Source organism: Blennius ocellaris (genome assembly GCF_963422515.1).
Source record: "Blennius ocellaris genome assembly, chromosome: 11".
Taxonomy (NCBI): Eukaryota; Metazoa; Chordata; class Actinopteri; order Blenniiformes; family Blenniidae; genus Blennius; species Blennius ocellaris.
In genome coordinates this window covers 18,158,078-18,178,964 of record NC_137660.1, presented here as the reverse complement: position 1 = coordinate 18,178,964, position 20,887 = coordinate 18,158,078, and the positions used below count along the sequence as shown (strand labels likewise).

The window sequence follows — 20,887 nt, the reverse complement described above, 5'->3', positions numbered from 1 at the left end:
ACATAAACAGGACAGCGATGCAGACTGCATGCTGTGTGGAGGTCAGAGAATTGCCCTGTGGGACTGAGTGATATAATGGCAAAGTATTCCTGGTAAAGCACTACATGAGCATCCCGCAGTCCCAGTAAAAACCACAGCAGTGGTAATGCATTACAGGATGTACAGAGAGTAAAAGGGTACCACTGGTCTGTATGCATGATAAATAATGTATTGTAATGTATATTAAAGCTAGACCCACCACTGCAGTGTTTCCTACTGGCATACCCGAGAAGCCCTGCAACTGCCTGCCACTGTGGAAAAGAGCAGACACTAGTGGTATAATTATGCACATCTGAGAGGCAAGCAGAGGCCATCTGTCAATGTCTGAATCAGTTACCTTATTACCACTGCCTAAAGATATAAAGATAGGAGTGGGAGCTGCTTTCATTAAAGCACATGGTGGCATGCTGCTTCAGACAGCTCCAAACACTAACTTAATTGGAAATGATGACTAGGAGCAGGAAAAGTGACTGTACGGTGGATGCCCTTGGAGTGGGCAGGGGCACAAGTGAGGATTGTGGCATGGCACTTGGCTTGTAATGATAATCAGTCAAGACCTTGTTGTCGCCCTTAACTGACTGTCAGACGGCACCACGAAGTCAAGCTATCCTCCTCTGATATATTTACATGTGATCAGCTTGTTTCATTGTACTTGTTATTTGTCGAGAATATAATAAATCATTGACAAAAACAACTTTTCACTGGCTGAACTCTGTCTGCTGATGAGTGGGTGATGAATAACAGTGCCAGGTTTACTCTGTTTGGGCAATTCTCACCAGCCACCTCTGACTCTTGGACTATTTGAAGCACACCTCGTCACAGACAAACTTTGACTTCCCTGTCTGCTTTTAAACATTCTCACATGCTGGTGCCTGAAAACACGCTACCTGTTTGAAATAAAAGGATAACGTAGCAATAGCTCCAAAAATTTTCATCCCCACTGAGAGGAAACTGAAAAAAAAACAACCAAAAAACCCGAAACAAAACATTAGTCCGTTGTAACAGTGACAATCCTGACAAGAATAGTGAGTTTTTCAAAAATCTGTATTTTGCACGCCACACTCCTAAACAGCTGGTGGAGTAGAAGTGGAAATGAAAGATTAGAGTGTACCGCCACACACTCTCATCGCCTGCGGAGGATCTAATTATAGGTGGAAGAAGATGGCCCCATCCTGCTGACCTGTCACCTGTCAGCCTGCCTATCCTCCTGCTCTCCTGCCCATATCCATGCCTGCCCGTCTCCCTCCAAGTCTCTCGCTATCAGTCCGCACCTTTTACTCCACTGTCTTCCCCTTTCTCCGCTCCAACTTTCTTTCCCAGATAGTAGTCCTCCTCCCACTCCGTCCTTATACAATTGCCCGCATTGTTCTCTGCCTTCCTGTCTGTGTGTCCGCCTGTCTGTGTGCCGCACTGTTCTAAAGGCTGTGATACACTGAGCCAGGCCATTGCCTGGGGGGATTTGCACCTCAGGATCAGTGAGAAGGGCTTATAGAATACACCAGGTATGAATTGCATGTCATCCTGAGACAGAGCAGACAGAAGAAAGGCGGTGAAAGGAGAGTTCTTCACACACCCTGTCTGTGACCGTTTCCTCACCCTGACACAGCGCTGGCAGGGCTTTCATGGCAAGTGTACACTCTTAATCATGACATTACATGTGCTGTACTGCAGGGGATTCACTGGGTGCTTTCAGATTATTTAAGCTTAGGACCCAAGATCACATACCCTCATTAAAAACAGCTAAACAGAGACATTTAAACATGGTTCAAATTTCAGAGGCACGCTGTCACTACTCTACCCAAGGAAGCTGAGACTGTGATCCTCCTTACACCTTCCCCAGGGTTAGGAGGCTTTGCTAAGAAGTCAGATGTACAAACGCTCAAACCCCACCCCTTCAAATGCACTCTAATGTCATCAGAACTCAGGGAAAGCCAAGTGGGGTTTGATTTAAAGGATAAATCACATCCATCACATACAGACGGGATAAAAACAAAAGGCAGCCATCGTTTTTTTTTTTTTTTTTGCGTGCGAAAAAGACAACCAGAAAAAGAAAATGGCTTCAACCAAAGATTCTCCTCAAAATCTAATTCACATAAAATGAAAGAGTTAAAAGTGGGCTGCAGTGAAATGGGACAAAAGTTGTTCGCCCCAAGGCTTAAAGAGAGTTCATTAACGTGAGGCAATGACTTACCAGAAAGGCTATTAGACTCCGTTGCGTGCTCTCCCATTGAAAACAGCTTTTAATGTACTGTAACGTGTACAGAACTGCTGTGCTGATTTTTCGAACCCGACAGATATTCTGGGCAAGAACCTAATGGGGAATAATTGGAATAAAACACCAGTTAGTAACATTTGATACTGGACATAATGTTTATGACTTTGCAATGAGGTTGAATCAGCTTTACAATCCCTTATTCGCTATTTATAAAGTGAGAGCCAATTAAAGTAATTCTGATGACAATGACCGATCCAAACTATGACCAAGTGGAGCTTTGTGTGGCTACTTTATGAGTTCTTTGTGGGTCAAATCGTTCAACTAGTGTTATTATTCTGTTTGCTAAATTCAGCAAAAAAGAAGAAAAAAACCCCACAGAAATCACCTTTTTGGAGAACTTTATGTTTTCCTCCGATAATTTGTTCTCCTTCGGTTGGAAGGTTTTGATGCCAGCTCTGACCTGGGACAAACAATAAAAAGATATGTACAACACTTTCACTACACTTTTACTCCCTCTCTGTATAAGACAGAATCACAATTATAATAAATGGGACCACATTAAGTTTGATTTTTACTTGGTTGTAGATGACCTCCAGCACAAGTGTGATGGTTCCTTTAGAAGCTCTTCCGAGGTCCTCTTTCTTCAAGTACAAACATATCGGCTGGCCATTCTGAACCTAGAAAATCATTAAAATCCATAAATACATTTGAAAGATTTACAGATTGTAGTCTGTTGTGGTCATTGAATAGCTAAAAATGCTTACAGTCAGTAATGGAATGGCCACTTTCCCCAGAAAGTCTGGAGCCTTGTCTCCATTTTCATTAAGGACAGTCAACTCCACCACATCATGAACATCCTTAATTGGACTGGATAACAATCACACAAATGTTGTTCACATTAAAATGTGGAGAAACAGAAAATATACAGACAGAAGACAATGATTTTTTTGGGTTGTTTTTTTTTAACAAAAGTCTTAATTACAATGTAAATGCTTTGTTCCACTCCGGATTCAGGGTCTTGAACATTGTGTGAGTTTGAAGCTTGCTGTTTCCGAGTTCAACAACACATACAGGGTTGCTTTTCCCTGCAAACAACAGGGAAATGTATTTGTTTACAGTAAAGAAAAAAATGCCATGTCGAAGTGATTAAAAAACAAACGTATAGCTGTCAGTTTACCATTGAGGTCTGTTGCAGGAAGATCGTTTGCCTTAATGACGTTGACCTGAAGGAAACCAACATCTCTCATAGACTTGTGAGAGTTTTTCAAACTCTGAAATAAGACAATAAAGAGGAGAAGTTAAAATTGGGTGACCTAAATAACTTGTAGATTTAATGCATTTCCACCAAGTATATTAGTGATGATTCATGTACATGGTATCAGGGCATCGTGTATGTATGCATCTTAATGTCTGTGAATTCAGTTTTTTCTTAAATACATTGCACATGCTGTAAAACAGTTAATATGAATATACAAGTATCTGAACACCAAAGTTGCCGAATCAGCTTGTAAACAATTTTGCTTACATCTTGTGATGTTTACTTCAAATGCTTGGAGGTTTCCATATCATAGCCAACAGCCTATTTATTTAAATTCCTTGAAGTTGATGGGGTGAAAAAGTAGAGTAACTTTTGTTAGTCGTCACAATGATAATGAACTGGTCCATCTGCTTCTGTAGTGATCACTTTTATACCTTGCTGCGACTGTACTTGTGGTACACACTCAGTAGCCACTGTATGCACATACATTTGCTAACTCTGTGAAATATTTAATTTTTATCCAGGAGTTGATGAGATTTCAGATGTTGCATACTGACATTTGCACTCACATGCTAATCTGACTGAAGCAACTTGAAAATACACATCAAGTACTGTTTACCTTTAAAAACCAAGTCACAAAAACACTTACATATTTCTCCACCACTATGTCTCTCTCATCAGGCTTTGCCAAGGTAGCAGTCTCAATGTCAGAGACCGAGACTCCCCAGCAGGGTCTGAGGGTGACCAGAAACACCAGCCTGCCTTTTCCTGGGTCCAGCACATTAGTATACAGCTGCCTCTCATTAAGTGGAAGTCTCGACAGGTCGACCTCAAACCTGAGGCACAAAAAGAAAATTGCTCCATTGAAGCACGTGAAGCTAACCAGATCTGAGAAGGTGTCTGTATGAGCAAAATTAACACTAACAACCAGAAAATACTCACATTCCCCATGATTCCGCACTCTTCCTGCCTCTCTTTGAGAACAACTCCACCTGCAGAGGTTCCTGGTTATCTTCAAACTGATTGAAGTCAAACTGCTCTCTCCACTGGGGATTCGTCTGAATGCAAAGGTTCTGAGGGCAGTGAAGACACGGATTCAGCACATACAGTAGGGTGGAAGCACACTCGCATGCACACACACAAACCCTTTGACATAATGTCAGGTTTAATGCATTAACAGACTGAGTAGCTCCTGCATGACAGGTGGATTAAGTCTTCATTCAGTCCAACCAGAACGAGGCAGGAGAGGAGAAAGAGAGGTGTGTTGTGCGTGTATGTGTATCTATCTGTGTGTGCTTGTATGTGTACACCTCAGTAGCCACTCTGGGATTGTAAACACTGACAGCTTCCAATTAGAATCAGCTTTGTTCAACAAACAAACAAGCAGAGAGGAAAGCAGAGAGGTTTACAAAGAAATGACACGACAACACAAGACAAGTGCACCATAGAATCATCAGGGGGGAGGCCAACAAGTACAGGTAGATGAACAGGGCATGCTGGGTATGCAAATGAAGGCAATGAAGCCCAGCACCCGAAGCACAGTGAGAAGTGAGTGGCAGCTTTGCCCAGTCTAATGAGCTGCCTCTGCCATGGCCCAGTGAGCCAAGGTGGAGGTGAGTCACTGACAGGCACCTGCTGGGAGAGTAAGGCAGGGAAGTAAGAGATAGGGGCTAGGAAGAAAGTTAAAGTAGAAAGAGAAGGTATTAAATAGACAGGAGAGCAAAAAAAAAAGAGAGTGCAGGCGAAGTGTGAAAAGAGAAAGACTTTAGAAAAACAGGTCCAACCTTGCTCTTGTACTTCTGATCACCGAGGCGAAAGCGGACGTAAATGTCACCCTGGCTACATTGTGGCATCTCCTGTCCCTCCACTAAGGTGATACCGAGCACCCCGGTCCACATCTGGTTCTTCAGCTGATTCTTCTGCGCTTCAGCTGGGCGCTGCTGAGGCTGTGCGGCCTGGTTCTGCTGTCGCACAAAAATGCACACAAACATACACATTTGAGTTCTTTTGTTTTGTTCCTTTTTGAATAAATTGCGCATGCAAAGTTTTTAAGCTTTCTGTGCCCGACACCTTCCACACCTTTGCACCTCATCATGTTCACACAATGCATTAAAGTAAGACAAAAGTTTAGACTGTATAGTGCATCTCTGTTGGAGCACATTAGCACATCTCAAATGACAGGCAAACCACGCGGTGGAGGCTCCTGGAAGGAGAGAGAGAGAGGGACGTCAGCGAGCAGCCAGATGTCCCTGGCTGTGACAGTCCCACTCATCACTGGCTCCCAGACTGAGTGTGGGGAGGCAGGACACTTGGCATACTGCACCAGAGACAGCAGGCAGCAGTGAGTAATGATGCAAACTACACAGCTCTCTCATCAGCAAATTATGCATACATGCAGTATGTATGGCCGGCGTCAGAGTTTAATGCATGTTGGCAAATTCTTCCAGGTCTAATCTAACTCGCAAAAAAAAAAAAAAAGCAAATCTTTCATACTAATGTGAAGCAATAAAACTCAAGAAGATATCGTGATTTCATTAACTCTTTGAAAATAAAGGACACGCTAAGTAAATATCCACTTCTTTTGCCATGTGTCACAGGGGGGAGTGAAAGAGGCCTTGATATGTTTCCATGTTAGAGTTCCCGTGAGGCCGTGCGGTGATAGGCCAGGGCTGTAAAAACAAACAGCACAGAGGTTGTGTAGGGCTGACTGTAATTAAAGAGCAGGAGCGTAATCTGCTCTAGCCTCTTTGATTGCCCAGCTCCTTCGGCTGCCCCAGCGACGCTGCTTCAAACAGCCCCACTGCAACTCCCCTGCCACTCCGGCCCCTCCTCATCACTACGGGGTCACAACCCACATTGCCACCCAATCCGGAGGGGATCAAAGCACATCTCTGGGACCTGAATTAACATGGAATACCACAGGCACAGCCCTATAAATATCAGCCCCTTCAAACGAAGAGGAACAGAGGGAGTGGAGGAGCGATATAAAACAGGCCTCAGCCAAGTCATCCCAAGTGTTTATCTTGGACACATTTCTATCTCAGCGGCCAATAAAACAATTCCACTTAACTGTAAGTGGCCCCTAAAGAGAATCTATTCCTGGTCCTAAAAGGGCTGTGCGATTGCTTCCATATGGTGGGACAGCATGGGGACAAGCATGATGAGCTCAGACCCAGGTCCATTTGGCTGGTACCTCAGCACTGTCCATCCACAGCTGTGATATTACATCCTAACATCTGGGTTATTGCCCGCTATGCCTGGGAATTATCAGCCTTGCCGATCTTAGGCATCCCACACTGGCAACATGCCTCGAACAGCCGAGCCCCCCTTCCGCTTCTCCCATACGCCCCCTCCTGTTTGAAACACTATCACACAGCAGAGTTTTACTCAGGCACTTGCCATCCCCTGTCTCTGTCGTGGCAACACAGAGGGAGAGAGCGATGTTCTGACAGAGGGGGAGTAGAGCTGCAAGAGCAGGGTATTCAGCACTTCCAGGATAGGTGTTAAATGCAATAAGATATTGTACGTTTGTCAAAAAATGAAAATGGGAAAAAAATGGCATTGTTACATTGTTAAATTAGCACTGTGATTTAGGCAACAGAACACTGTGCAGAGTCCCACTACACATTTCTGTCTCCCTTTGAGTATCTTTAACCATCTGTAGCGGATAACCTACAATGTGTATGAAAATGGCATTCATTCCTTTGTCATCTCATTTCAAATTGAGATTGTCTACTGGACCATCAAGAGACTGAACAGTGGCAGATGTAGTGACAGTATAGGTGTGAATATAAACCCACTCGCTGCAGTGTGAGTCCCAAACAGCAACCCTCCTATTTCACTCTGAATCTAATTACAGCTGCAATATATTGAAATCCACTTGAGGAGAGATGGAACTTTGTTTACTACACCACCAAATAGGGTTTAACAATACTCCTCTAAGGGCTCTTTCATGACAACATATTCAGTCAATATTATTATTTTCCGTGTGTTCAGAAGCCGATACCGTACCATACTCTTTCAAACAAAATTATACTATTGAAAATGGTATGCACTGATAAAAAAAGGTTAACTATAAAACCACAAAAGAAATAGGCAGAGCTCAATACAAGGTTACACACAAAAGCCCCAGTCCTGAGCATACGCCTCATTCTTTGTTGCACCATAGTACAGTGAGCTACTGCCCCCTAGTGCCTTTGATCAGGCTAAACATGAATTACCTGAGCAGAATATCCCAATTGTGCTCTCAATCAAATGTGCAAATTCAAGTTTTGAAGTAAATGTGATTGTTCCAATATCCATACCTTGTTCTTTCTTTGTGGCCATCTCTGAAAGTAGAGAGGAAACCCAAGAATTAATTTAGAAAACATCAAAAGCATAACAAAAAGTTTAATTTCTTTTTTTTCCTTCATATTCTTACAGGACTTCTTTTGATGGTGGCATCTCTGAACATAAGGCAAACGTCGACAATAATAGCGCCCATGTCGTCTTCTTTACTCTTGGGATCATTCAGTCTCAGCTCAATTTCATACGTTCTGCAGAAAGAGAGTGGTCAGAAAATGATGACTACTTCTGTATAGCTTAAATAACAGACTTCCTAATATACATCTTGAAATTTTATTACTCACTTGTACAGTTCAAGATTTGTCAGACAAATAGAGCCGGAGCCCATGAACTCATCAGCAGTCCGATTTTTATCGTAGACCTGCAAGATTATTACAAACATCTCTTGAATTGTCATATGAACTTTAATTTGCATGTTGTAAAATATTCCATTTATATTCTTGCAAACGATTCTTACCCGAACCTCCACCTTATGGTCTCGGTCTCGAAGAGGATGAGAGAAGGACTCGTTCCACCGTGGGTTCAAGTTTTTGTAGACCACTTTGCTTTTATAGAACTGCTTTCCTTCAAGTTTGAACTTCACATAGGGGTCACTTGTGCCTGAAATGTATCGTACAAACTGAAAATGAGTGCATTATCTATCACTTAGTGTTATTATGCTGTCCAACTATCAGATGATTACATAGAATCAATGACAGGAATTAGTTATTCAGTGCACTGCATGGTTAAAACCCATGGAACATATCACGGCCGTAATAATGTGCACTGCAAGAAAACACACAAACACACACACACCCTTCCCCCATGGTGTCTGTGTGAGACATTGAAATATGTAGGGAGGAGATGCGCCCCACACATGGCTAAAACAGAGGAATGTAGCTGTTTAATTGTCAGAGTCGAAACAATAGTCAGCGTGAGGCAACCAGAGACCAAAATCGAGAAGCAACCAGTGTTAATCTCCCAAGCCTGTTAAGAAAGTCTGTCTGTGAGTGGGGTGGGGGTATGGGACTTCTTTGTTTCTGCAATTGCATGCAGATTGGCCAAAAAATGAAAGCCAGCCCCATGCCTTCATTTGTATAGGGGAATAAAGGGGTGCTTGAGAGAGCCTGCAGGGAGGCTTGAATCACATGACAAAGGCCCTGTGGGGATGGGCTGTCAGGCCTGTCAGCTCCCCACTCCAAATGAACATCTCGCAAAGGCAGGCAGGACCCACAGCAGCTCCACCCTGCCAGCCTGTGACAGGGAAACCTCCAGGCAACTTGACAGGAGGAGAATGTGGCAGCTAGCAAGGAGAAAAGCTCTGGCATGACTGAGAATGGTGACGATGGAAATTAATGGGAAAAAAAGAAGAGGACAAAAAAAAAAAAAAAAAAAAAAAAAAAGGAACAAGGAGTGGGGGCGGGTGATGTTGGTCCTTTCTGAATATGTAATGACAATGTATGCCATTGGTGATCCTTTGGCATGGTGTTGATTGTTGGGCAAACAGCAGATAGACAGGATACGTGTGGGGATTGCATCATCATGGTGCCATCTTGTCAGGGAAAGTAAGGTCTCAACTCGGGTGCAGGGCTTGGTGGGACTTCTGCCACCAGGCAGCAAAAATAAAAAAACATCACTCAATCACTATTTTGCTGGAAATTATTAAAAAAGTGTGTTATGGTCATTCTCTTCCTTACAAAACCACAACAGAGCCATTAGCCAGAATAAACAGGAGCCACAGAAATGTATAATAATAACTCATTTGAAGCACCAAACTTTCAAAAGTCCTCGGAAAAAATGAATTAAAAAAAAAAAGGACTGTAAGCTGCCCAATTCAGCAGGACCACACAAGATTTCTTTCATACGTTGTAATTTCTGATTATGACCACTTGAGGTTGCTGCTTTCCAAAAGTATAACAGATAAAGACCAGAGAGCCTTGACAGCCTTGAACACCTTGTTCTCTCTTTCTTGTGCATTAATGGATCATCAATTGACAAAAATCACTCATGTGTAAAAAAAATAAAAAAAGAAGAAAGAAAAAGAAAAGACAAAAATGCTAAATGTCCTTTAAACATCAGGAATTGTATACCTCAATATGACTGTAAAAGGGTTTATAATATTAAACATTCCACTTAAACACTGAAAATATATTTCAGGGCGTTGAAGTGTTAGGGATTTTAATATTTAGATACAGAGAACTTGCAGCTAATGTGGGTGTTCTTTAATTTCAACTTGAAACTTTGTCCCAGTTCATGTTTTGTCATACTGGTCTGACTGCATGCTTTACTTTTTTGTTTTCCTTTGTCCATCACGCAACAGCACGAGTCATGCCGGTGAGTTAACAGGTGCTTTAAACTGAACACATCCCATCTTCCCTTTATAAATTGTAACAGATTTTCCATTGAAGTCTCACTCTGCTCTGAATCACAATGGCTGCAAGATCACCAGCACGAATACAGCTACAACGTTTGAACTTGTACTAATAACTGGAAGTTGACTTTTTAACTGAAGCTAAAATCATTCTTCTTGGAATGGGCCTAAAAAAATTATCTTCATCTGCACTGATATTTACCAGCGACGAAATAAGGATTGGTTGTTATAAAGATTTATTATCGAAATGAGAGGGCTCCTTCGCCTGACAGCCTCTAAAAAGGTCAAGATATTTTATGCATCACCGGCAGGTCGCCAACCTACCTGAGCGCTTATCTCTGATGACCAGGTTGCTTCCGTGCTTTAGGTTGATGTTCAAGAGATACCTCTGACATGGAGTTGGAGTTTGGACCTCGGGCCCTGCTGTCAAAACCTCCTGTGGAGAACCGAGAACATTTACATACCGTCTCAAATCAGATGCTTTGCTCACTTTCACTTGGGGAATACTCACAGAGTTTTCCAGCGTATCTTGGATGGCGTCGTCAAAGAAGTCGCAAGTTTCACTGGACATCTGTACAAGAAAACAATCATTTTGGAGATAATCTTACTGAAAACAATACACTTAAAATCAGAGAAAGATGGTCGACCCTGTCAAAGGAAAACAGTGTCTCTGTTATGTAAATGCTTCCCAAAAAAGTGTGAAGCAAAGTGAGATTTTATCAACCTTGTGTTTTCTTGTAAAAGTCACATTTAAACATGTCATCTAGTAAAACTGGTTTTTAACTGGTTATCTTATCTTAGCCATGTTGGAGGCATGAGGATGCAAACGTTTGGGTTTCAACAACAGCTGAGGGCTGAATTACAACTTTATATTTCCCCCACAAAATAAGTGAGGATGCTTTTGATTTACTCAACCCAAAAAGTAATTACTTGCTATTGACAATAGAAATGTGCCTGTAAAGTGTAATGAAGCCGCCTAACAGTTCAGGTTCAGTACCACACAACCAATGCTTGAAGAAAGCAAACCTAATATTCAAACCTTTAAAGAAAACTTGAAAATATGACTAAAATTGCATGATACTGAAAACATTTTTTTGTCTTTTCACATTCTACGTACAACAATGGATCAGTATTTTTTTATTACCTATGTAATACCACACAACCTCTGCCATGGCAATACATGACAACAGAGCCTAACATGTGTACAGAATTTAAAAGATTGACAAATAAAAAATAAACTCTTGATTACTACAGTTCAGCATATCTGCAATACACGATTCTATACGGTTTACTCCTGTAAAAATTAACAAATGTGATATACATAAAGACTTGAATGACAAGAAGAATCTATGAGTTTGCATGATGTTTTAAACAAACAAAAACTGACCTCGCCCATTTCTTCCAGAGCATCTTCATTCTCCTCCAGCAGCCTCTCGTCAATGGAGAAATCTTTCATCAATAATGGAGAGAGGGGGTCTCGGTCCAGTTCTTCTGAGTCTGTCCAAGGAACACTGACCTGCTCCTCACTTGGACTGCCCCCCACAGAGTCCAGCGAGGTGCCATCTGTACTCTCCAAAGGAGTCGGAAGAGTATCTAATTTCAGAGAAGATCTATCCGCTCTTACTGCTGGCGGAGTCCCTTGTTCTGAGCCGGGCCTTCTTTGATCATTTGATGTGACCTTCTTTTCATAAGGGTTTGTTTGATTGTCGCCCATTGAGTGTGCCCTGGCTAGTATTGCAGAAACAGGGCCTGAAGGAGGTCGTTCTGCTGTGGTCCTTTCACCAGAGAAGCCCACTCTCTCTGCGGGGTTACGTCTTGGTGAGGGAACCTGCTCGGTGTTAAAGATGTGCCGCGGGGCAGGAACAGGCTCAAAGGGGAATTTCGATGCATTCCCTTTGGCTCTTTTATCCAGCTGTGCATAGTCGTCTTCCCGAGTCAACTTCTCTGACTCTGACAGTATCACTTCATCAAAATAATCCATCACGTCGACTGACGCACTGACTCTATTCAAAGCTGGAGTGGAGTGATCTATCTGTGGACTTCTGAATCTGGCTTCTGGGTACGACTCAGTCAGTTTGTCTGCAAACAGTGGGCCAGTAACAAGTGATCCACTTGCAATAGAATCTGTATCACTCAGATCTTGAGAATTCTCATAGAAGATCGGTCCATCGGGAGAAAACGCTTCACCAGGCACAAACAGTAGGTCTGGGACAGAAATGCTGCGTCGATGGGCCAGTCCCCGGCCCTGCTTCGCCAGGTCCTTCTTTCGAGGCTTTTTAAGGTTAGGAAACTTGGTTTTCAGACGCAAGTTGTCCAAGAAGTTTTTCTTCTTTGTATCCATCCTGAATTATACCTTACAGATAAAATCAAGCAATGATAAATTAATGTGTTTACATGTATACAGACCAATACAAACGTATCAACATATAGAGTAGCTGTAGTTCATGAATATCAATTAAAAAAACATATACTGGAGGGGACTATAAGACTGACTAGAATATTATAACACATGATAATAACACTGAGCTCGTACCAGTAATTGCATCATCAAACACTTTCAAAAGAATAAGCATGATTCAGCTTAATAAACAAGGTACATCCTGAGATGTACTAAACATCTCAGGATAGTTCATCTTTGTGGGTCCTTCATTTATAAAGTATTTGCAGCCTACAAAAAAATAAATATATATATTTTTTTAAATTACAAATTTACCCAACTAAATAAGTCACTATTTTTCAATGACATGCAAAATTATATTTATTTGAAATGATTGTTCTACTATATCGTATGTGTTTCACATCTAAAACAGCTGCATATCTGCTAAGTTGTGACTGAATCAAGTAATTCAAAAAATCTTTATTAACCATCATATATTATTTTCACAATAAATTACTCAAAATATTTCATATGTATTTATCATTCTGATCTGAGAGTCTTTTACACTGAGGCCTGAAAGAATGGCTATTCAAATCATTACATTAGCACACATGAGGGGAAAAAAAACACAATTGAAAGCCTTTCTTGAAAACAAATTAAAGACCAAACTAATAATTGTAAAAGAAGCTGTCATTTCAAGCCAATGTTCTATTCCATGAAGGTATTAAAATGAGTCTATTGTTGCTGCAAGCAATATCACAAGCAGCACCTGAACATTACACTTAAAATTTAGGAGATGAGTAGATAGTCAAGGTTATTATGTGTACTAGATTTTCCGAAACCCCAAAAGAAGAATGTTTCTTTTTTTTTCTAAAGGAACTCCATAAAGCCAAATATTTTACATTAGATTGACATTTTTAAAACGCATAAAAACAGGTCAGTAATAATCTATGGAACTTTGTATGTTTCAAGTAGCACTCATGCTACACAGGCCACAAACTCTTCTTAACTTTTTTTTCCCTCTCTCTAAGTTTTACACAAACAAAACAGGGTACAATGCAAGCCAAATATTTTCACACACCAGGTGATCGTGCAGTAAATCACATTCACTTAACCGACTTCTGTCAGTTTTCTCTGTTGCTGTTTAACATGATAAAACTAAAGTACGGTAACACCAAAACAAAATGATTATATTATCCACAAGAAAGCTCAGAATCATGCTAATAATATACAATCAATCTCAACATATAAGTAGCTTGATATTTAAAAAAAATATATCTATATATTTCTGTTCTAGTAGAGTGTAGAAAAAGAAAATATACTACTTTACCTGTTGAGTCAACCTCAGTTAGACCGTCCTGAGCTGCAAACGATGTATTTACCACTGAGCGACGTAGAAAGTCTTCCAACAAGCAGCCCAACCATTCCAGCTATGGCGACAAGAGGCAGCTTTTATGACTACATAACATGTCTGTAGCACTTTCCAGCTGGTGGATAACTTTGTCGGGGAGTGATTGGCGTAGAAACCAGACGGGTTGAAACTGGACGTACCAGTCACGCAGGGTGAGTTTCAGGAACTATGAGAATGCCATCATCGACCGTTGAGTCCTACCCAAGGCGTCCTTGACGGATTCAGATACAAACAGCATGATTGTGTGGGATCAGTTTAAAATCTCGACGACAAATATTGAGTACATTAAGACAATGTTGCGAGAGATTAAAAAGACACTGAAGCACTGTAGCTATGAAACAGTTGCCCAGTGAACAGCAGCCTGTTTCGTCAGTCTGTTTATTGTTGATTTGTATATTTGACAGTTTATTTGCCTTCGTGCTGCAATTTGTCAGTTTTAAGACTTGAATGCATTACACTACTCTAATATGGGTTCTCTTACAGGTCCAAGTATTTGAAAATGTACTTAGTGCCATAATCTAGCCTAATTCTACAATACAACTGTCTTTCTTATGTGTCCAAAACAGTCCCAAAATACTGCTGATGGATTCTGCAACATGACTGAGCCATATGAAATGTCAGAACGGATCTGGCACTCGGTCGCTGTCTCGCTGTACCAAAAGCTATTTCCTCCACACAGTCCCATATTTGTTTACAGTAGAACACGGTTTAGCCTAAGCTCGTCAAAAGTGAGCATTTGTGTTTGCAAAGTATAAACTATAGCTTTCTGTCCACACATAGAAGCTAATGCAACAGACCCACTGGTGTTCCCTGTCTCCCGTTGTCTGTGCCGAACAGTGGAGACTATATGACAACAGATGTGTTTGAGTCTGGACTGAGTCTTGTTCAATATTTGCTGACGTCTTAAAGAGATCAGGCCCACATGAAAGAGCCCCAACTTGGCTCGCAGTTGAAAGGCAGGGCTGGGGATCCGCACAGGGCAAGCCCCTGTGGCAGGTGGCCTGTCGCCCTTTTTCTCACACAACTCAAACAACGCAAAACCCTGCTTGGTTACTCTACACATGCACACTGGACTTCTTCCAACTCACGACACAGCTGGTCCCGTGGACAAAAAGCCAAGAACACGTACTCGGGGACAAATATACTCAGCGATGCACATGCAAGCCTACAAAGTGAAAACAACCACAAACGACTGAGGTTGTGGACTACACAGCTGACCTAAAACCTCTGCTTGTCTCGCAGTATTTTACATCTCGTTGTCGAGAATGGAAACTGTGTTAAGAGCTCTTGTTTGTGGATGAGACATCAACACGACGACGACAAACATTCAAAATTCAGCCAGAGACAATTCCTGCGAAACGTAAAGCAAGAAAAATGTTTCCCAAGTGGATGGTGCTTTGACTACTTACTGTAAGGAAAAGCTCGACGAGACAGAATGAAAATGACAGCCTGCATACATTGGGCGAAACAATGAGATCTTCCCAAACAAGAAAAGCCATCTAACCATGGCATGTAAAGAGCACTAGAACAGTATTTGTGCCTTGGTCTACCTGTTACTCAACTTCATACTCTGATAGTTCCAGTTGTTGTTATCAGTCATGCTGAAATGCACGCTGTGAAGCTTTAACCTCTGCTGCTTTCTGTTTTAACCTCCACCAGTCACATAAGAAAAACTAATTAAACAAAGTGTTCCCCTGTTCTTTGTCAAAGCATATTCCCTTTCACCCAGGTAGGATGTCTCTCCCAACGTTTCCATTATAGTCAATGGAACAGCGGGAAATGAACCCTTGTCTTCCATGACATAAGACCAAAACTGGCTGAACTGAATTAAACTGCTTTGAGAAGAGATCTGTGTTATTGGTTTTTAAATCCATGGTTATTTTTTAAAAGCTCTATCAAATCATTCCAACATCTAAACAGTTCAACGACGAGTTGGATGAAAGTGAAATCTACCTCGTTGAAACAAGTGATTATGTGTTTTCTGGTTGGATTGATTAAATTCAAGTGTGAGGGGAGCTGACTAGAGTGGGACTAGTGGGTAGGAACACCACAATGAACCAAACACACAAAGAATTGTGGCATTTCCAGAGTGGGATTTGTGGATTTGCCAGCGCTACCCTGGAAGCTGGGCCGGCCAAGTCAAACCCAAAAGACACTTTTGTTTGTTCATGCTGCCGCCATGCAAGTCAGATGTTTTGGGTGTTGTTGGCATGTGGTTTGAGGTCATAATGTGAGGAGAGAGGTTAAAAAAAAACATTTCCATAATGACAAGATCGTGATAGCGATGCAAAGCTGTGCTGGCTGAACTCCTGTGTTCCCTGGTCACGTTTTGCCATCAGACAAATGAACGGAGGTCTGTATGAAGAAAACTAAAAGCCAAAGTTGCAAGGCGACAGATGTGAATTATTAAAACAGTGCAAGCTCAATGTGCTAATTGAGCTTCAGATTTCACCTGCGTCAAAGCACGCCAAGTTCAAAATAATAAATCGTTGCATATTCATCCCTCTCATGCCATGAGCCCATGGAGCTCAGGGAAGAGCAAGAGTGTTAACATGGGAGCAAAACCTACATTTATATTGGTGCATTAGGATATTTTTACTCTCCATTGGCTGTATGCATTCAGCAGAAGGTAAATTCATAACACTGATACTTATTATGACTAAATATTACATTACAAGGTTTAAATATTACTGCTGCATTTCATATTACAGAATTAACTGTGACGCAAATCCGAACTAGGAACTGAACTCTCCGAAGCATTGTGATGAACATCTATCCACTCACTCTTATGCACCAAGCCATGTTATAATCGGAACAATCAGTCCCTAATGACTTCAACAAATACCAGAAACAAGCTGAGCAGCATCCCATGCATGTGCTAATTTATAAACCTAGTAATAGAAAAGCTTTGCTTCTTAAAAACTTGAGATGTTCTCTTTTTGCTATTATAATAAGCTTAGGAGTATTTCACACAAAAACCTGCAGATTCTGGCACAAAAAAACAATGAAAAAACAACCTGTGTTCCCTTCAAGATATCAATTTTCTCTTAATAGATGCCAAAGGGTTGTTGACCTGGTACATGCAAAGGCAGTTCAGAAACTGGTTTACAATGAGGCCTGATCAAGCTTCCAAAGCCAGCAGGTCAGGCTGTATGAAAAAAGTAGACTTTCACTATAGAGCAACTTTCCTCTGGGTGTAGCGTGAGGCTCGAGCCAGTAAAAGGTTAATGTGAAAGGGAACAACTTGAAATATGCATTTCCTGATAAGAGGAACATACTGCACTGGGCCCAGAACCACACAGATATGGAAAAAAGCTGCAGGGTCACGCACATGACATCTCGGTGCAGGGCTGTTATTGTCTGTTCCATCTTTTATTTGGATTTTCAAAAGCATACTTGAAGAAGTTGAAATTTGATTAAAATGTAATTGAAGTCTGCTGATGAATACACCCTGTCATACAGTCCATGAACTGTCTGTGAATTTCTCGCTGACAAAATTCCCACCACAATAATCCAACATGCATTCTGCCACGTTTATCCCACAGTGAAGTGTTACTGTGGAATTTATGTTGCAGATTAAACATGACAACAGCCGCCCAGAATGTGTTTCATTCCTATCTTGTGGTTCAAAACTTGTGAAACTAAGCACGGCCTTTTCTCGTTTTTTTTTTTTTCCCCTCCTAACCTTGGACAAGACCAGGAAACCACATCACAAGTGAAAACAATCTTTAAAATGTTAATAGATGGGCTCTATGAAGCAATCCCATATCTCTATCAGTACAGTGCTTGCAACAAGGATAGCAGGTCATGATGAACTGGGGCACATGGAGGATACAATCTCTCTCAAAAGAAAAAATACTTTACTTATCTGCTGTCTGCCTATTTTAAATTGTGCCATGCAATGTTACATATGTTAATCATTTAATGTTTAACTATGGTCATAAAGGTTTGCATTTTACAGTTTTTTCCCCAATAGTTTTATTCCAGTTATGGTCACTGCACTTAAATTTCACTTCTACTGTCTCTCCTATTGCTTCTGCAAACTCTTGAATTGTTTGCTGTGTGTGATCTGTCATCGGATGTGATGTGATAAAAAATAATACATCTGGTCCATATTCAAACCCCACCTGTCATCAGACCCGTCATTTCTGTTTGGTCAAACTTTCTTTGTTCTGTTTTTGAGAGGCGTGGACATGTGGATGTCTGAGGAAGCAGTAAAAGACTTACCTCCCTGAGGATTTTCTGAGGAACCGTGAAACAAAGCTGGCTGCGGACACCACTGGAACCGAGTGGAGAAACACCAAACTACCCCCTCCTCCTCATCGTCTTCATCTTCTTTCTCCTTCTTTGTGACACGCTTTTGTTTCTTCCACCAAATGGGGTATTTCAAAAGGATAGCTGGCATGGTTCCTAAAGGAGCAATAACGTTCATGTAAGAGTCCTATCAATAGCATAAAGGTGGACATTATGATTGAAATCATAATGTGTTTTGAGATCAATATGACAATAGGAAGATGAATATCGACGTCAACGGAACAAAACGATCATGTCAAAGCAGAAATCCTCTCTACAGAATAGTTGCTGTTAGTCTTACAGCAGGTCTTGCCAATCAATAAAAATATGCCTAATAAACTCAACATAGCAATAACCACATATGATACATGTATGGTTACAATCTGAAAACATTTACATTACAGCCTTATGCTGGAAACAGCTTTTGGTTTGTCTGGCTGCATATTTTCTGCAGACGTATTTTCACAATCTCACATTCTTAGTGTGGCTTCCATGCTATTACTAATTCACTTAAAATAACTCAGCGAGTAGGAAAACTACGTGATCGCTGTTATTTCTACACCTTACGATGTCATCTGACTGGCCCTTAACCTGTATGTTTTGGCCCATGGCACTTAACCGGATTTCTTAATTTCATTGTCTTATAATGTGGACTGTAACTGTAATGTGGCAGGTGGTTGAGGTGTTTTTTTTTTTTTTCTTGTTTCATCTCCGATGACCCATTCGCTGCAGTGAAATGCAGCTGTCAGAGGAATGCTGCCGTGTAAAAGGTACATTTTATTCTGAATACCTTAACAACAGCATGATTGAACCGAACAAGTCACAACAGGAGAGGCAGTAATGGGAGGTCCCACTATTATATCTATTGTATTGGTTGGACAGGATGTGAGTTATCCTCGGTCTGAATTTCCGCCAGAGGTTTTCCTGCTGTGACAACAAGTCAAAATGTAGGGACAAAAAAAAGTGGTGAAAGCACATTTACACCCATCATGCAATCTGTAAAGTAATAATAAAAAAATAAAAAAATAAAAAAAAACCAACAAGAAACATTTGAGTTACTTCATAACCTTAATGGATTTTGAAGTAAAACTAACCAGTGTGCTAGTAATGTTTTTTGTTTGTATGTTTATTTAAAGTAACATCACATCACAATATTATGAACTTGAGAGTGATTATTTTGAAAACATTTAAATTAAACATTGTTTTGTTTACCTGTTTAGTGTCAGCCAACACAAATAAACACAAAAAGACTTTAAAAAAAATCGTATTAAAGTATTGAAAACCTCGTTTCTTGTTTTATGATAAACTTTATCCAAATTATAAAGTGAAAACACAACGATTGTAACTTTTGGTCGTCACGAATTTAAGCGGAAATTTCCATGCGTCTCTGACGGACGAAGCCAAAATGACACCGTCCATGGTTCAAATATCGACTCTTTTTTAACACGAGACTTCTCAAGTGAGAGTCAGTTAATTAAAAAAGCTTCCTGGGATAATTTTTTAACTTACACGCTGCTTGAAAAGCCTCAGACAAACGTAAAAAGTGACATACCTTCTGTTTGCGGCAGGCCTCAGGTGCTCTAATTAAACTGAAGAGCTCATTTATTGTAGTACAGCGCCTCCTGCTGGCAACTATATGGTAATTCACTCCTTCTTGTAAATTATACGTGTCACGACGTCTCCGCCAGATGTCACCCATGTTCCTCTCCAGCAGAACGTTTGGCCTTCAAAACCTTCATGTTTCAGCTTAAATAAATAAATAATAAGGTGTCATCATGTTTTGAAGTTGGAATTGTGTACTCATAATACTACTAATACTACTACTACTAATAATAACAATAAAACATCTGATCTTATGAGAGATTTGAAATATATTGCATTCATTATTGTTAAAACATCAAAGGTCAATATATGAATCAAACTTGGGTAAAATATTTCTATTCTACTTTTTTTTAAATGAACCTCTATAATATGCTGTAACAAATGACTTAGTGCTAAGTTTGAAACACAATTAAAGTATGGCCTATTATATTCATACGTCATAATTAAACTAAGTGCTATGTATCTGACTTGTGTTTATCAGATTTTTTGGAGGGAGCACTAGTAATTCAAATGGACTAAAAAAAACAACAACTAGTAAATAGAAGAAATCCATCTGTTTTATATTTATTTTGAAGTCACATTTGATGATTTTACTGTCATTTTGCTCAGCTTTCTTCAGCCACTCAAACCTATGTACCATGGTTGCAATATTTAATAATAATTGTAAAGCTGAATTGCGTATGTAAATGTGTTGTGTTGTATTTCATCAGTGCAAGCTGAAAAAACATTGTGGAATGTTCACAAATTTCATCATTTGGAAAATCTTGCAAAACAACTCAACGGAGTTGAAGCACAAGTTTATTATTCTGAATGTTAAATCAATAAAATGTGCTGCCAGTGTTTTTTTTTTTTTTAACCTAATCAATCATGTAAGTAATGCTTGTGTATAACTAAAACATCCATCCATCCATCCACCCATCCATATCTCAACTGGCTTTTCTAAATGTGTGGGGGTATTTAAATTGTATTTAAAGGGGCAAAATTAACTTTCTAATGGT

General features: G+C 40.5%; 1 protein-coding gene across 1 annotated transcript in view; it reads right to left on the bottom strand.

The window, feature by feature from the left end:
• mctp2a (multiple C2 domains, transmembrane 2a) overlaps window positions 1-18,374 on the bottom strand; it is a 36,067-nt gene extending 17,693 nt beyond the window's left edge. The window contains exons 1-19 of the mRNA XM_080504342.1: window positions 18,222-18,374; window positions 14,135-14,205; window positions 13,914-14,013; window positions 11,594-12,559; window positions 10,718-10,777; window positions 10,531-10,642; window positions 8,314-8,456; window positions 8,141-8,217; window positions 7,933-8,047; window positions 7,817-7,840; window positions 5,297-5,476; window positions 4,455-4,585; window positions 4,162-4,348; window positions 3,432-3,525; window positions 3,237-3,339; window positions 3,019-3,121; window positions 2,830-2,931; window positions 2,640-2,714; window positions 2,231-2,350 (exon numbers count right to left, since the gene is read on the bottom strand). Coding sequence (XP_080360468.1) covers window positions 2,231-2,350; window positions 2,640-2,714; window positions 2,830-2,931; window positions 3,019-3,121; window positions 3,237-3,339; window positions 3,432-3,525; window positions 4,162-4,348; window positions 4,455-4,585; window positions 5,297-5,476; window positions 7,817-7,840; window positions 7,933-8,047; window positions 8,141-8,217; window positions 8,314-8,456; window positions 10,531-10,642; window positions 10,718-10,777; window positions 11,594-12,547 — 2,580 coding nt within the window. The 5' untranslated portion in view covers window positions 12,548-12,559; window positions 13,914-14,013; window positions 14,135-14,205; window positions 18,222-18,374. The remainder of the gene's footprint in view (window positions 1-2,230; window positions 2,351-2,639; window positions 2,715-2,829; window positions 2,932-3,018; window positions 3,122-3,236; window positions 3,340-3,431; window positions 3,526-4,161; window positions 4,349-4,454; window positions 4,586-5,296; window positions 5,477-7,816; window positions 7,841-7,932; window positions 8,048-8,140; window positions 8,218-8,313; window positions 8,457-10,530; window positions 10,643-10,717; window positions 10,778-11,593; window positions 12,560-13,913; window positions 14,014-14,134; window positions 14,206-18,221) is intronic.
• Window positions 18,375-20,887: the final 2,513 nt, after the last annotated feature.